Source organism: Theropithecus gelada, chromosome 20 (genome assembly GCF_003255815.1).
Source record: "Theropithecus gelada isolate Dixy chromosome 20, Tgel_1.0, whole genome shotgun sequence".
In the NCBI taxonomy this organism is placed as follows: domain Eukaryota; kingdom Metazoa; phylum Chordata; class Mammalia; order Primates; family Cercopithecidae; genus Theropithecus; species Theropithecus gelada.
This window is the reverse complement of record NC_037688.1, coordinates 24,602,735-24,618,051: the sequence shown is the minus strand read 5'-3', so window position 1 is coordinate 24,618,051 and position 15,317 is coordinate 24,602,735. Positions and strand designations below refer to the sequence as shown.

Below are 15,317 nucleotides of genomic sequence, written 5' to 3'. Positions count from 1 at the left end.
GAGACTCGTCTAAAAAAAAAAAAAAGGAAAAATTCTATCCAGTCCATGAATATTTGGGAGAGAGGAATCTTCAGGTTATAGAAGATGCACAACTTTTTTCTTAGTAGTTTTTTTGTTTTGAGTAAATATAGCAGTCTGGCGATATTTAATATAGATCCTTCCTAAATTACAAATGCATTCAGAACAAATACACCTTTCTCCTTTTTTATTATAAAACAGATACAAGGTAAAATTCAAATGCAGCAGTAGGGTGTCCTTTGAGAATCTTTTATGCCTGTGTGTAGTCTTTAAAGTTTGGTCAACCACATTACTGCTTAGATTTCCTTTAATAACAAAAAGAATTACAGGCTTTTATGTTGATATGACTCAGTAAGCTAACTGCATCTGTTTTGGATCACTTTCAAACACCTTTGCTTTTGAAAAGGGAAGGTTTCTTTACAGAATTGAGTATTTTTATATAACTCTTGAAGTTTACTCTTTTCAGAGATTTGCTTTTCTCCTTTTTCCTTTCAGGAGCTGCTGCTCAAGAGGTCATCAAAATAATCACCAAACAATTTGTAATTTTTAATAATACTTACATTTACAGTGGCATGTCACAAACTTCAGCAACTTTCCAGTTGTAGAGTAAGCACCTTAGGTGGTGTGTTAATGATTGAAACTGTAATTGCCTTCGGGTTGTGCTTTAGTCTGTAAAATTCTAAAGGAGAGCTGCTAAATTGTTTTCTTAATAAACATTTTTCTCATTTGTAATAATGTAGTCTTGTTCTTTGTGGGGAGGGGAAAGGAGACAGTCATTTTCCTAGAAAATGAATCCTATCCATTTCTCATTGAGCATCAATATTGGCTTGCTATTTCAAAGTTACTTGTCATAGATTATCCTTGTGTTTTATTAGAGATAGTTAAAAAAATTTTTTTTCTTACCATCTTCAATAATTAATTTAAGCCATGTGCAGATGTTAGCTATGGACATTTTAGGACCATCATCATTTGTTAAAACGAATAGAATTTAAAAAGAAATTATTTCTGGATATGTAGTTTTCCCAGAAAACAAGACCATCCCCTTGTATGTAGTGTTATCTTAACTAAAGTTTTGGCTGCCTAACCTACTTCTTGAAATTTTATGGGGTCATTCCACTCATATATACTCTTAAATTTAGTCACATGGGACTAATAGCATTCACCAGCATTTTAGAGGGCAAAAAAAGGAAGTAGTAGATGCAAACGGAGTGGAAATCCAGAATTCAGAAGTAGGGGCAGTGCCCGGTTTTTGACTTGATGTATTAATACTTAGGGCTGAGGAACGTGGTCCGTGGTTCATGACTCTTAATATCTAAGGCCACTAACCTGCTGCAGCTGTCTCTGAGGCCAGCGTCTCCTGAGAACTTGTTAGATATGCTAGGGTACCTTACAGGGACTTGGTTTTCCACACCCTAATGTGTCAGCCATTCTTTGGCTGTTCTTCACTGTATCGGGGACCTTCCCCTCGCCTTCATCGCCTGGCAGTCCCATGGACTGCATTTTACGGCGGAAGAGGCAAGGGACAGGCCTAGGCCTCGGCTCCACTCTGATCCTTTGGTCCGGGTGCAGATAAGTCCGCCTGGACCGAACTCCGGAAGTCCCCCGGTGAGGTGGCGGCCTGGCTGCCTCTGTGGGCTGCAGTGACCATTAGCGAGGTGCCCAACAAAAGGGAGAACGCACAGTGCACAGCACAGATGCCAGGTGGAAGGGAGGTGGGGCTTTGCCGCCCCGTGCCTCGCGTTTACTGTCCCATAGCCAGGCCTCGTCAACCACGTGCACAGTCCCCTAATTTTGGGACTAATGCTCCTCTGAGGTAAAAACCCTAAAAACCGGGGGCGGTAAGCTTAGATTTCTCTTTCAAATTGTAGCTTTCTTAAAAATCTTGCATCCAGGACACCGGCCACCCTATTGCCCTTGGCAATCTGGGGCACCCGCGGAAGCGTTAAGGCTCCGTGCAGGGGCAGTGGGCGTGCCGGCCGGAAGTCCCTCCCACGGACGTGGGCCTGGACTGCTGGGCGGGAAACCCTAGCGAGCGTCGTGGCAGGTGGGCGGTGATGAAGAAAGGGAGGAAGCCCCCGCTTGAGGGTAGACGCCACGGCCTTCGCTCCCGCGTGTTGGGGCCCTGCCTTACTGCGCTTGGAAACTCCGTATGTTGGCGCCTGTGGAAGGCGGGTTGGGCCGGCCAGGATGTCTTACCGTCCCGTCAGGCCCTTCTTAGCTCACGTGAGAAGAGTCGAGTTGGGGGAACGGGGCCTTTATGAGTAGGTGCCAGGCCCCAGCTGTAGTCCCCACAGCCTTTGGCGGGAAGAGACAGTTATCACGAACCATTTAGAGGCGTGTAGAGCCTGGCAGTATTCGCCCCTATTTCACTTCTGACTCCCCAGGCGCCTCCCCTGGTGACTTTGATGTGTGGAGAGGGTGGGACCCACCGTTGAGGTCTTTTCTCAGAGCCAGGGCCAGGCGGCATGTCCCACAGCACCTGAACGGCGAGGGCCTGCTGAGGGGGCTGATGGCTCTCGAGCGGCCCGCGCCGCTCACCAGTGCCCTGCTCCCGCGCAGGACTTGCGAGCCGTGGTCAGAGAGGAGCCTGGAGGGGCCACCTAAGCTCTGCACAAGGAATTCCTCCAGCTCTGTAGGTGAGCCGGCCGCGGGCTGAATGGGCAGGAAGCCGGGCGGGGTGAGCGCCACCGCCTTGGAAAGGTTACGTGTCTGTTACCTGTGGAACCCGGGAGGAGGCCTTGAGGATTTATGCTCTGGGCTCGGGGGGATCATACTGCAGAGCCGGCTGACTCCGGGTACCCACAGTGCGTTTTCTGGGACCTGAATGACTGTTCTCTTCACCCGTTTAAACGCTCGAAAACAAATTTGCCCTTTCTTTCTTGAGTCTTCTTTAGAGGGTATTTTCTCTGTATATAATTGCAAGCTGGGTATCAGCTGACAACAATTTAGTGGTGGGATTATCAGCTTTGCCAGCCTTACACAAAAAGATGCCATTTATCTTTCTGATATATTGGGATAATATTTCGATTTCAAAAAGCTTTCTTGGCCTGGCGTGGTGGCAGTCGCCTGTAATCCCAGCTACTCGGGAGGCTGAGGCAGGAGAGTCGCTTGAACCCGGGAGGCGGAGGTTGCAGTGAGCCGAGATGGCGCCACTGCACTCCAGCCTGGGCGACAGAGCCAGACTCTGTCTCAAAAAAAAAAAAAAAATTCTTTCTCTTTATTTATTTATTTTGAGACAGGGTCTCCCTCCATCATCCAGGTTGGAGTGCAGTGGCATGATGTCGGCTCACTGTAAACTTCATCTCCTGGGCTCAAGGGATCTTTCCACTTCAGCCTCCCAAATAGCTGGGATTACAGGTGCGTGACCACGCCCAGCTACTTTTTGTACTTTTCCTTGGTAGAGATGGGGTTTCACAATGTTGGCCAGGCTGGTCTCCAACTCCTGGCCTGAAGTCTTCCGCCCACCTCGGCCTCCCAAAGTGCTGGGATTACAGGCGCGAGCCACCACTCCTGGCCCCTCAAAAGCTTTTGGTATACATTTTGTAAATCAAGTAAACGAGTAATATTCAGCTACTTTTCTTACTGCAATTTGAATTTGAGTTTACTGTTTTGGGGAGTGGGCTGAGTGAAACGTGTAAGTGGGAGAGGTTCTGTCATCCAGAAAAAAATCCTTTTTTTCCTGTGAGAATACAGTAAAGAATTTTGAAATCTTGTTTGTGACAGTACATATATTCACTAAATTACTAAAAGCACTTCATAATCTGCTTTATATGGCAGATGCTTTTGTTCTTGAGAATATACTTGTTTATAATTTTAAATATAATTTTGTGATTATCAGTCCCTTGAAAGTTATAACTTTTCCTTTGCTTTGGGTGTTTGTAAGCACTTCTCAAGTAAATAGATGACTTGTGTTAATGCTACCAAGTACTTGGCAAACTCTTTTTGTGCAAAGTAACCATTTATAAGAAGAAAGTATAAAAACAAAGGGAGAAAAGAATGTGAGTGGTCAGTTTTAATTTCAAAGCATTTAGGTTTAAAAGTTATACATTACCCCTCGTAGGCCAGGCATGATGGCTCAGCCTGTAACCCCAGCACTTTCGGAGGCCGAGGCGGGTGGATCACCTGAGATCAGGAGTTCGAGACCAGCCTGGCCAACATTGTGAAACCCTGTCTCTACTAAAATTACAAAAATTAGCCGGGCATGGTGGTGCGTGCCTGTAATTCCAGCAATTCCAGCCACTCGGGAGGCGGAGACAGGAGAATTGCTTGAACCTGGGAGATGGAGGTTGCAGTGAGCTGAGATCACACCACTGCACTCCAGCCTGGGCAACAGAGTGAGACTGTCTGGAAAAAAAAAAAAATTATACATACCCCTCTTAAAAATTATATTAAAAGCAGAATAGATTGGATAATTAAAATTAAGGATATAGTCCTTAAAGTTGTCCATGAAACAAAAACATCCATATATGATAACAGTTTTCCATTTTCTAAAGAGTTCATTTTTTTAAATCTAGTAATGTTTTCCAAATCTTTTTTTTTTTTTTTTTTTGAGACGGAGTCTTGCTCTGTCACCCAGGCTGGAGTGCAGTGGCCGGATCTCAGCTCACTGTAAGCTCCTCCTCTCGGGTTCACGCCATTCTCCTGCCTCAGCCTCCCAAGTAGCTGGGACTACAGGCACCCGCCACTTCGCCCGGCTAGTTTTTTGTATTTTTTAGTAGAGACGGGGTTTCACCGTATAAGCCAGGATGGTCTCGATCTCCTGACCTCATGATCCGCCCGTCTCGGCCTCCCAAAGTGCTGGGATTACAGGCTTGAGCCACCGCGCCCGGCCTGTTTTCCAAATCTTAACCCATTTGTTGAAAAGCAATATGTATTTATGTACGGGAGACAGTATAAGAGTGGTTAAGAGTGTAGGCCCTGGCCTGATTTTCTTGGTTCCCATTTTAACTCTGGCACTTACTAGCAATTTGAAGTTAGTCAAATTATTTGCCCTCTCCTCATGTATCTTCATCCTTATAATTCCCTCATAAGGTTATTGTGGAGACGAAAAAGAATATTCATAAGGTGTAAAGAACAGAGCCTAGCTTCAATAGGCATTTACTGAATTTTAAAAGCTGTTATTATTATAAAAATTGTGAAAAATAGAAAATGGTGGGATAAAACCCATAGAACCACCAGCTAAAGACAAGTGTTAATATGTCATCTTTCTAGCCAGTCTTATTTTATGTTTACCTCTATTTTGGATCATACTGTAGATTAAATTGAGTCTTGCTATTTTTGGTTAACTTTGTAACATAAGCATTTTTCTTTGCTATTGAACATTTCTAGTAAATGTGAATATTCTTGTAATAATATCCTATCTTGTGGACTTATAACATACCTACTTCTATTTTAATGTAATATTTAGGTTAAAAAATGGGCCAGGCATGGTGACTCATGCCTCTAATCTCAGCACTTTGGGAGGCCAAGACGGGAGGATCCCTTGAAGCCAGGAATTCAAGACGAGACTGGGCAACACAGCAAAACCCCTGTCTATACAAAAATATTTAAAAATTAGCTGGGTGTGGTGGTGTGTGCCTGTAGACTCACCTACTCGGAATGCTGAGGCAGGAGGATCACTTGAGCCTAGGAGTTTGAAACTGCAGTGAGCCAAGATCATGCCACTGCACTACAGCCTGGGTGACAGATTGAGACCCTGTCTCTTAAAAAAAAAAAAAAAAAAAAAAAAAGGCAAAAATAATATACCTGTACATTTGTATAGTACTTTATAAAAGATTTTTACATTTGTTATTTCTTTAAACATTTCTTTGTGCTTAAGAATTTTCTTTTTTTTTTTTCTTTTTGAGACAAGGCCTTGTTCTATAAATGGATAATTGGATATCTCTCTTTAACAACATAGTGTTGGAATAAATAAGAATTTTAGAGTTCTATGAATCCTGATTTGTTGCTCTAAGAAGTTAACTGGACTCTAAGGCATTTTTTCTAACTAATCAGTTTGGCATTTTAAAGTAGGGTATGTGAGAGGTCGTATCACAGTTGCCGGTTATTTTAAAAATGGTTCTAGGCTGGGCATGGTGGCTCAAGTGTGTAATCCTAGCACTTTGAGAGACTGAGGTGGGTGGATTGCTTGAGTTCAGGAGACCAGCCTGGGCAGCATAGTGAGATCCCATCTCACCATACCATGTCAAAAATAAACATGGGTTGTTAATTTAGTATTTAGCTTGTGAAGAGAAAGGCCAGTCTAAAGTGTATGTGTGTGTGTTTTGTAAACCTCTCATAGGTAAGAGGGGTCCCTAATCTGAAACTATGAGATGAAGATTTCCATGAAGAAAATAAGAAAGTGGGGGCTGGGTGTGGGAGCTCACACCTGTAAACTCAGCACTTTGGGAGGCTGAGGTGTGTGGATTGCTTGAGACCAGGAGTTTGTGACTAGCCTGGGCAACATGGCGAAAACCCATCTCTACAAAATTAGCCAAGTGTGGTGGCATGTGCCTGTAGTTTCAGCTACTCTGGAAGCTGACGTGGGAGGATCACCTGAGCCTGGGAGGTCAAGGCTGCAGTAAGTCGTTATCAAGCCACTGCACTCCAGCCTGGGCGTCAGAGTGAGACCCTGCTGTCTCAAAAAAAAAAAAAAAAAAAAAAAAAAAAGGAAGGGAGTGGGACCAGTTAAGAGGTCCAGTTAGATCCAGTCACCCATTCATTTGCTTAATAAAATTTCTTGAATGCATATAGTGCTTAAAAATGCCTGATATGTTTATGTTTTTAAATGTAATTATTGTAACAACTCTGTGAAATAGGAATATCATTTCTATTTTACAGCTGAGGATACAGAGCCTCAAAGAATTTAATCAACCTGCTTGATAGCACACATCTAATAAGTTGCAGATTCAACTTATTAACTAAGTTAATTAAATTTAATTATTATTTTAAAAGTTGTAATTCCCTGGTCTTTTGGCTTCAGGAAAACAATTTTTCCCACCCATTTGTACTTATATGTTTGCTATTCTCAAACATTGATTTAAATTGAGAAAATACCTTTATCTTATAGACGAAATATAAAGAAAAAGAATATAGACAAGCATGGAAAGTGAAGACACAAAGAAAACACAAGGTGAGAAATTGAATCATATATCTGCAATGAGTTTTGTATTGGTAGGATATACTGTAGATTATTTGACAGGATTCAGGAAATGAAAGAATCATTCAGCCATTTACATAAATATTGGGCACTACTCTGTGCCTGTCACATAATTTCTGGCTTCAGGAAACTGACATTCTAACGGGAAAAGACATATTGACAATTAGAATTTCACGTGATAGTTGATTTAATGTCAGTGTATACAAGAATAATGGGAACCTGAGAAGACCACCATCAAAGGATGCCTGAAGGTACGGATTTCAGAATTGTTCCCAGAAAGATGGAAACTGAATCCATGGGCATGGAGGAGGTTAACCAGAGAGAAAAGGATGGAGAATAGTGTTCATTAATACACACTGTCATATAAGGTTTTAGCTGAGGAAGAGAGCCCCTAAAAAAAGTCTGAGAAAAACATTTCAAAAAGGTGAAAAGAGAGTCAGGAATGTGGTATCTTTGAAATCAGAACCTTGAGAGAATGCTTCATGAGAAAGAGGTTGCTTAAGAGCCTAAAATGTCAGCTGTCACAGCTGAGGACTGAATTTTCCACTGCATTTTGCATTTAGGATGTGATTTGTTATGTTAACGGTAAACTTAATAGATTTTAACCAGATTGCAGTCTGTTTATATTTGAGTGGAAAATTAAGATCTGAAGACACAGTATGAATTGCTTACTCTTTAAGAGCTTGACTAAACATATATGATCAGCCAGGTGTAGTGGCTCACTCCTATCATTCCAGCACTTTGGGAGGTCAAAGTGGGGGATCACTTGAGCCCAGGAGTTTGAGTCCAAACTGGGCAACACAGTGAGACCTCATCTCTACAAAAACAATTAAAAATTAACTGGGCGTGGTGGTACATACTTGTAGTGCCAGCTACTTGGGAGGCTGAGGTGGGAGGATCACTTGAGCCTGGGAGGTCAAGGCTACAATGAGCCATGATCGCACCACTGCACTTAAGCCTTGGTGACGGAGCAAGACCCTTTCATTCATTCATAAATAAATAAATAGTAAGATATATGGCAGTAGCTAGAGGAAAGTTGTAATGTCAAGAAAGTGTTATAAAAGACAGGAGAATTTCTGAAGAGGGAATGGAGATTCTGGAGAGAGAGAAGTTGAAAACTGGAGAGAGAAGAGATAACTGTTGGTGATTCCCCTCTCAAACCATTTATAAAACCTCCAACCTCAGTCCCACATCTCACTCTCTTCCATTTTAAGTCTTCAGGTTGCTCCCAGAAGTAGACTGTGAGATAAAGATTTGAGTGCAAGTACCTTTTTTCAGAAAGTGATCCCAGGAAACACTAGCTGGAAAGTGGGGAAATGAGACAGGAGAAAGAAGACAGAGAATATGTTATCAAATAAGTTATTATTATGGATAACTGGAGCTTAAGCCCACTGGGAAACTCTGGGAGCCAGTTTAGAGTCATGTCCCTGAGAGTCATCCCAGCCAAGGGGTGAGAGTATTTATCTATCAGCTCCCATCAGTCAATTGTTTAGCAACAGGGTGAAGTGGTATCCAATTGTGGTTTTGATTTGCATTTGCCTAATGACCAGTGAATGTTGAGCATCTTTTCATATACTTATTGGCAATCTATCTTCCTTGGACAGATGTCTATTTAAATCCATTCCACACTTTAGATTGTGATTTTAGTATTACGTTTTAAGAATTCTTTATCTGTTCTGAACACAAGCCCCCTATTTATTTGGATAACAGATTTTCAGATATTTTTTTCTAGACTGGGCTGTTGTTCTGTGTTCTCGATAGTGTCTTTCGAGGTATAAAGGTTTACAATTTTAAGTCCAGTTTATCAAATTTTCTTTGATTGCTTGTGTTTTTTGTATTCCCTTCAGTATTTGCTTGTTTATTTTATTCAGTAGTTACTGAAGGAACTAGGTTATTTTGCCTAGACAAGATAAAAACCAAGGTGAAATATGATAGTTATGATGTCAGGAGATGCTTTGGCTGGGAAGGGAAGGATTATGATAGGAGATATCAAAGTATGAGAAAGGCGTACAGAAGGGAATGGAGGAGTACGTAAAGAAGTTTCTTGCAGACCAGGCATGGTGGCTCACGCTTGTAATCCCAGCACTTTGGGAGGCCGAGGTGGGAGGATGGCTTGAGCTCATGAGTTCGAAACCAGCCTGGGCAACATGGCAAAACCCTGTTTATTAAAAAAATACAAAAATTAGCCAGGCGTGGTTAATTTTGTATTCCTGGCTACTCAGGAGGCTGAGGTGGGAGGATCCGTTGAGCCCAGGAGGTTGAGGCTGCAGTGCCCTGTGATTGCACCACTTCACTCACTTGAGCAATAGAGTGCGACCCTGTCTCAAAAGAAAATAAAAGTCTTTTGTATCCTGCCTGCATTGTGCCCAGAACTGAAAATCATTACGCTCCATCAAAAATTTTCTTCGGCATGTTGTTGATGTGGCTTATTGGTATCCATAGAGTCAAACTTACCTTCTTATGGTGTCTGTTAGTGTCCAAAATGATAAATAAATATTTGCTATTGCTAAAAACATCTTAGTGATAACCTTTGTACTATGGTTTTCACTAACAAATTTTGTCATGAATTATTTCATTGAAACAAATTGACATTTGAATTTCTTTCAAGAGTGAGACTATGGCCGGGCGCGGTAGCTCATGCCTGTAATCCCAATGCTTTGGGAGGCCAAGGCAGGTGGATTGCCTGAGCTCAGGAGTTCGAAACCACCCTGGACAACATGGTGAAACCCTGTCTCTACTAAAATATAAAAAAATCAGCTGGGCGTTGTGGTGCGCACCTGTAATCCCAGCTACTTGGGAGGCTGAGGTGGGAGAATTGCTTGAACCAGGGAGGCAGAGGTTGCAGTGAGCCAAGATTGTGCCACTGCACTCCAGCTTGGGTGACAGAGTGAGACTCTATCTCAAAAAAAAAAACAAAAAAAAAAACCAGGCCGGGTGCAGTGGCTCACGCCTGTAATCCCAGCATTTTGGGAGGCCGAAGCAGGTGGATCATGTGAGGTCAGGAGTTTGAGACCAGCCTGGCCAACATGGTGAAATCCCGTCTCTCCTAAAAATACAGAAAATTAGCCGGGCATGGTGGTGGGCACCTGTAATCCCAGCTATTTCGGAAGCTGAGGCAGGAGAATCACTTGAACCTAGGAGGCGGTGGTTGCAGTGAGCCGACATTGCTCCACTGCACTCCAGCCTGGGCAAGAAAGCGGGACTCCATCTCAAAAAAAAAAAAAAAAAAAAACCCACAAAACAAAGAGTGAGACTAAGTACTATATTGATTGATGATACATCTTAATTTCTCTTAGTGTGCTCCTCTATATTATATCCACCCTTCATCCTATATCTTTCAGAACTCTAACTTTTTTTCATTTTGTTTTTTTTTTTGAGACAGAGTCTTGCTCTTGTTGCCCAGGCTGGAATGCAATGGCCCAATCTCGGCTCACTGCAACCTCTGCCTCCTAGGTTCAAGTGATTCTCCTGCCTCAGCCTCCTGAGTAGCTGGGATTACAGGCACCCACCACCATGCCCAGCTAATTTTTGTATTTTTAGTAGAGACGGGGTTTCAGCATGTTGTCCAGGCTGGTCTCGAACTCCTGACCTCAGGTGATCTGCCCGCCTCGGCCTCCCAAAGCGCTGGGATTATAGGTGTGAGCCACTGCGCCCAGCCTACTACTCTAAATGTACTTCAAGCATTATTTCAAAATCTATATGCCATTTGACTTAAATCCTTAAAATCAAGAGAAGAAATTGTTTTTAAAACTATACTAAAGAACTTTATAGGAAAATAGTTGTCTATTGTTTGCTGTTTAGTTATAAACAAAATGTTTACATTTTGATAAAGCTTGGTATAGGTATGTAGCCGTGCAGCCATCAGCAAAATCAAGATAGTGCATGTATCCTCCTGCTCCTTTGTAATCCCTACCTTCTGTGCTTTCCTAGAGCCTTTTTTCCCCAAGCACTCACTAATCTGCCTTCTGTTACTATAGACTATTTGCATTTTTTCTGTACATAGAATCATACAGTATGAATTCTATTTTATGTGGCCTCTTTCACTCAGCATAATTATTTTGAGATTCATCCGTGTTGTTGCATGCATCTATAATTCTTTTTTTATTGCTAAGTATTCCATTGTATAGTTATACCATGATTTGCTTATCCATTCGTCTGCTGATGGGCATTTTGATTGCTTACACTTCTTAGCTATTACATATAATGGTGCTGTGAACATTTGTATGGACATATATCTCCCCTTTTTAGGGTAAATACTTAGGAGTGGAATGGCTGAATCAAATGTAGGTATACATTAACAGTTTATGAAACTGCTGATCTGTCTGTCAAAATCTTTGTACCATTTTACATATTCACCAGCAGTATATGAGAGTTCCAGTTCCTTCACATCCTTGCTAACATATGAAATGATCAGTCATAAATTTTAGTCGTTCAGTGAGTGTGTAATGGCATCTCCTTGTGGTTTTAATTTGCATTTCCCTAATGACTAATGATATTGAGAATATTTTCATGTTCTTATTTGCCATCTATTTATCTTTTTTGTTAAAGTGTGTTCACATCTTTTGCTGTTTTATCTGGTTGTTGGTTTTTCTGTTGCTGAGCTTTCATGGTTCTTTATATTTTCTAGATATATGTTGTTTTTTTTGAGACAGTGTCTCACTTTGTCACCCAGGTTAAAGTACAGTGGCACAATCATAGCTCATTGCAGACTCCAACTCCTGGCTCAAGCAGTACTTTTTTGTTGTTGTTGAGACAGAGTCTCACTCTTGTTGCCCAGCCTGGAGTGCAGTGGCCCGATCTCAGCTCACTGCAGCCTCTGCCTCCCAGGTTCAAGTAGTTCTTCTGCCTCAGCCTCCCAAGCACGGGGGATTATAGGCGCCCACCACCCCACTCAGCTAATTTTTATATTTTTAGTAGAGATGGGGGTTTTACCATGTTGGCCAGGCTGATCTGAAACTCGTGACTCAGGTGATCTGCCCACCTCGGCCTCCCAAAATACTGGGATTACAGGCATGAGCCACTGCTCCTGGCCTCAAGCAGTCTTCTACCTCAGCTTCCTGAGTAGATGGGACTACAGGCACATACCACCACGCCAGGCTAATTTAAAATTTTTTTTTTTTTTTTTTGCATAGATAGATCTTACATTGTTGTCCAGGCTGGTTTCAAACTTTTAGCCTCAAGAGATACTACTGCCTCATCCTCCCAGAGTGCTGGGATTACAGATGTGACCCATTGTGCCTGGCCTCATGTTCTTTTTGTTTGTTTTTTAATTGACATACAGAATGTACACTAGATGGCTACATGTTCTTTATCAGATATGTTCTTTGCAAAGATTTTCCAGTTTGTGGCTTGTCTTTGCTGCGCTGTAGAAGACACTATTAAAACAATGAAGTTTTTAATTTTATGAAGCCTAGTTCATTATTATTTTGTGGGTTTTGCTGTTATTGTAATATCTAGGAAATCTTTGCTTAACCCAAGGTTACAAAGATTTTCTCCCATGTTTTCTTTTAAAAGTTTCTTAGTTGGCCAGGCACAGTCTCGGGAGACTGAGACAGGAGAATCTCTTGAACCCAGGAGGTGGAGATTACAGTGAGATGAGATCGCGCCACTACATTCCAGCTTGGGCGACAGAGCAAGACTCCCTCTCAAAAACAAAATTTAAAAAAAATTCATAGTTTTGGATTTTACATTTAGATTGCATTCCATTTTGAGTTGATTTTTGTATGTGTTTCGAAGTATGAATTCAAGAGTTTTTGTTGCTGTTGTTTTGAGTATGGATATTCAGTTGTTCCAACACTATTTGTTAGCAATGACTTTGTAAAAACTCATGGGTTTGTGTAGGTTTATTTCTGTACTGTCCTGTTTCATTGATCTTTTTGTCTATGCTGATGGCAGTGCCACACTCGTTTTATTACTGTAGGGTTTTTGTTTGTTTGTTTGTTTTTAGATAGCATATCGCTCTGTTTGCCCAGAGTGGAGGGAGTGCAGCAGTGCGATCTTGGCTCACTGCAACCTCCACCTCCCAGGTTCAAGCGATTCTCCTGCCTCAGCCTCCCGAATAGCTGGGATTATAGGCACGTGCCACCATAACTAGCTAATTTTTGTATTTTTTAGTAGAAATGGGGTTTCACTGTGTTGGCCAGGCTGGTCTCAAATTCCTGACCTCAAGTGATCTGCCTGCCTCAGCCTCCCAAAATGCTGGAATTACAGACATGAGCCACTGTGCCTGGCCTACTGTAGGTTTTTAAAGTCTTGAAATATGGTAGAGTTAGCCCTTTGGCTTTATACTTCTCTTTCAGTGTTGTCTGGCTATGGTAAGTGTTTTGCATTTCCATATGAATTTTGACATCAGCTTGTCAATTTACACACACACACACACACACAGCCTGCTGGGATTACATTGATTGTATAGACCAATTTGGGAAGAATTTACATCTTAACAATATTTAGTCTTTTGACTCATGAACATGGCATATAATGGCATTTATTTTGGTCGTCTTTAATTTCTCTCAGCAGTATTTTTTAGTTTTTGGTGTATGTCTCACCTCTGTTGTCAATTTGTTCCTAAGTATTTCAATGCTATATTGTAAATGGGGTGGTTTTTAAAATTTCAATTTCCATTTGTTTATTGCTAGTATATAGAAATACAGTCATGTGCTGCATAATGATGTTTCAGTCAACAACAGACCTCATATAGGACAGTGGTCTTATAAGATTATAATGGAACTGAAAAATTCCTTTCATGTAGTGACATTGTAATATAGTAAGCGCAACACGTTACTCACATGTTTGCAGTGATGCTGGTGTAAACAAACCTACCATACTGCCAGTTGTATAAAACTATAGCAAATCCAGTTATGTGTAGTACATAATACCTGATAATGACTCTGTTACTGGTTTATGTATTTACTACACTATTTATTGTTGTTTTAGAATACACTACTTCTACTTATAAACAAAAATTTTGTAAAACAGCCTCAGGCAGGTCCTTCAGGAGGTATCCCAGAAGAAGGGATTGTTACAAGAGATGGCAGTTCCGTGTGTGTTATTGCCCTGAAGACTTTCCAGTGGGACAAGATGTGGAGGTGAAGGACAGTCATATTGATGATCTTGACTCTGTGTAGGCCTATGCTAATGTGTGTGTTGTGTCTTAGTTTTAATAAAGTTTTTTTAAAAGATAAAGATAGGCCAGGCATGATGACTCACACCTATAAATAATTCCAGTGGTTTGGGAGGCCAAGATGGGAGGATTGCTTGAGGCCAGGAGTTTGAGACCAGCCTGGGCAACATAGTGAGACCCCCATCTCTGTAAAAAAAAAAAATTAGCTGGGTGTGGTGAAGTTACAATAAGCTAAGTTTATTTTATTATTGAAGATATTTTAAAAATAAATTGAGTAGTCTAAATTTACGGTGTTTATGAAGTCTACAGTAGTGTACAATAATGTCCTAGGCCTTCACTTTCACTCGCCACTTGCTGATGCACCCAGAGCAGCTTCTGGATATACCTTTTAAAAAAATCTGTATTATAGCTTTTCTATGTTTAGATATACAAAAATTTGCCATTGTATTACAATTGACTATATTATTCAATACAGTAACATGCTGCGTAGGTTTATAGCCTAGGAGCAATAGCTATACCATACAACCTAGATGTGTAGTAAGCTCTACCATCTAGGTTTGTGTAAGTAAAGTCTATGATGTTAATACAATGATGAAATCACCTAATGATGCTTTTCTCAGAATGTATCCCCATCATTAAGCAACATTTGACTGTATAATCTGTTTTTATGTATTAAAGAGTTATCTGGAAAACTTAGTTCACTTATTCTAGTAGCTTTCTGTAGATTCCATCAAATTATGTGGAAGATCATGTTGTATGCAAATTCAAGTACTTCTTTGCCAATTTGAGTGCCTTTTATTTCTTTTTTCTTACCTGACGGCACTGGCTAGACTCTTTGGGACAATGTTACATAGGAGTGGTGTTACGAGCAAACATCTTTGTCTTATACCTGGTTTTAGAGAGAATATATTCAGTCTTTCCTGTTAAGTATGATGTTTGCTGTAGGGTTTTCAACTGTAGATGCACTTTGCCAGGTTGAGGAAGTTCCTTTCTATTCCAAATTTGCGGAATATTTTTCTTTAATCAGGAATGCATGTGGAA

The 15,317-nt window shown here is 41.2% G+C and overlaps 2 protein-coding genes across 5 annotated transcripts in view; both read left to right on the top strand.

The window, feature by feature from the left end:
• NAE1 (NEDD8 activating enzyme E1 subunit 1) overlaps nucleotides 1–750 on the top strand; it is a 29,764-nt gene extending 29,014 nt beyond the window's left edge. For all 4 annotated transcript variants that reach the window (XM_025370457.1, XM_025370458.1, XM_025370460.1 and 1 more), the window contains one exon: nucleotides 514–750. In XM_025370457.1, the coding sequence (XP_025226242.1) occupies nucleotides 514–623 (110 nt within the window). In that variant the 3' untranslated portion in view covers nucleotides 624–750. The remainder of the gene's footprint in view (nucleotides 1–513) is intronic.
• A 1,262-nt stretch (nucleotides 751–2,012) lies between these two features.
• The window catches only part of TERB1 (telomere repeat binding bouquet formation protein 1), a 50,866-nt gene continuing 37,561 nt past the window's right edge, over nucleotides 2,013–15,317 (top strand). The window contains exons 1-3 of the mRNA XM_025370998.1: nucleotides 2,013–2,165; nucleotides 2,578–2,654; nucleotides 7,067–7,129. Coding sequence (XP_025226783.1) covers nucleotides 7,099–7,129 — 31 coding nt within the window. The 5' untranslated portion in view covers nucleotides 2,013–2,165; nucleotides 2,578–2,654; nucleotides 7,067–7,098. The remainder of the gene's footprint in view (nucleotides 2,166–2,577; nucleotides 2,655–7,066; nucleotides 7,130–15,317) is intronic.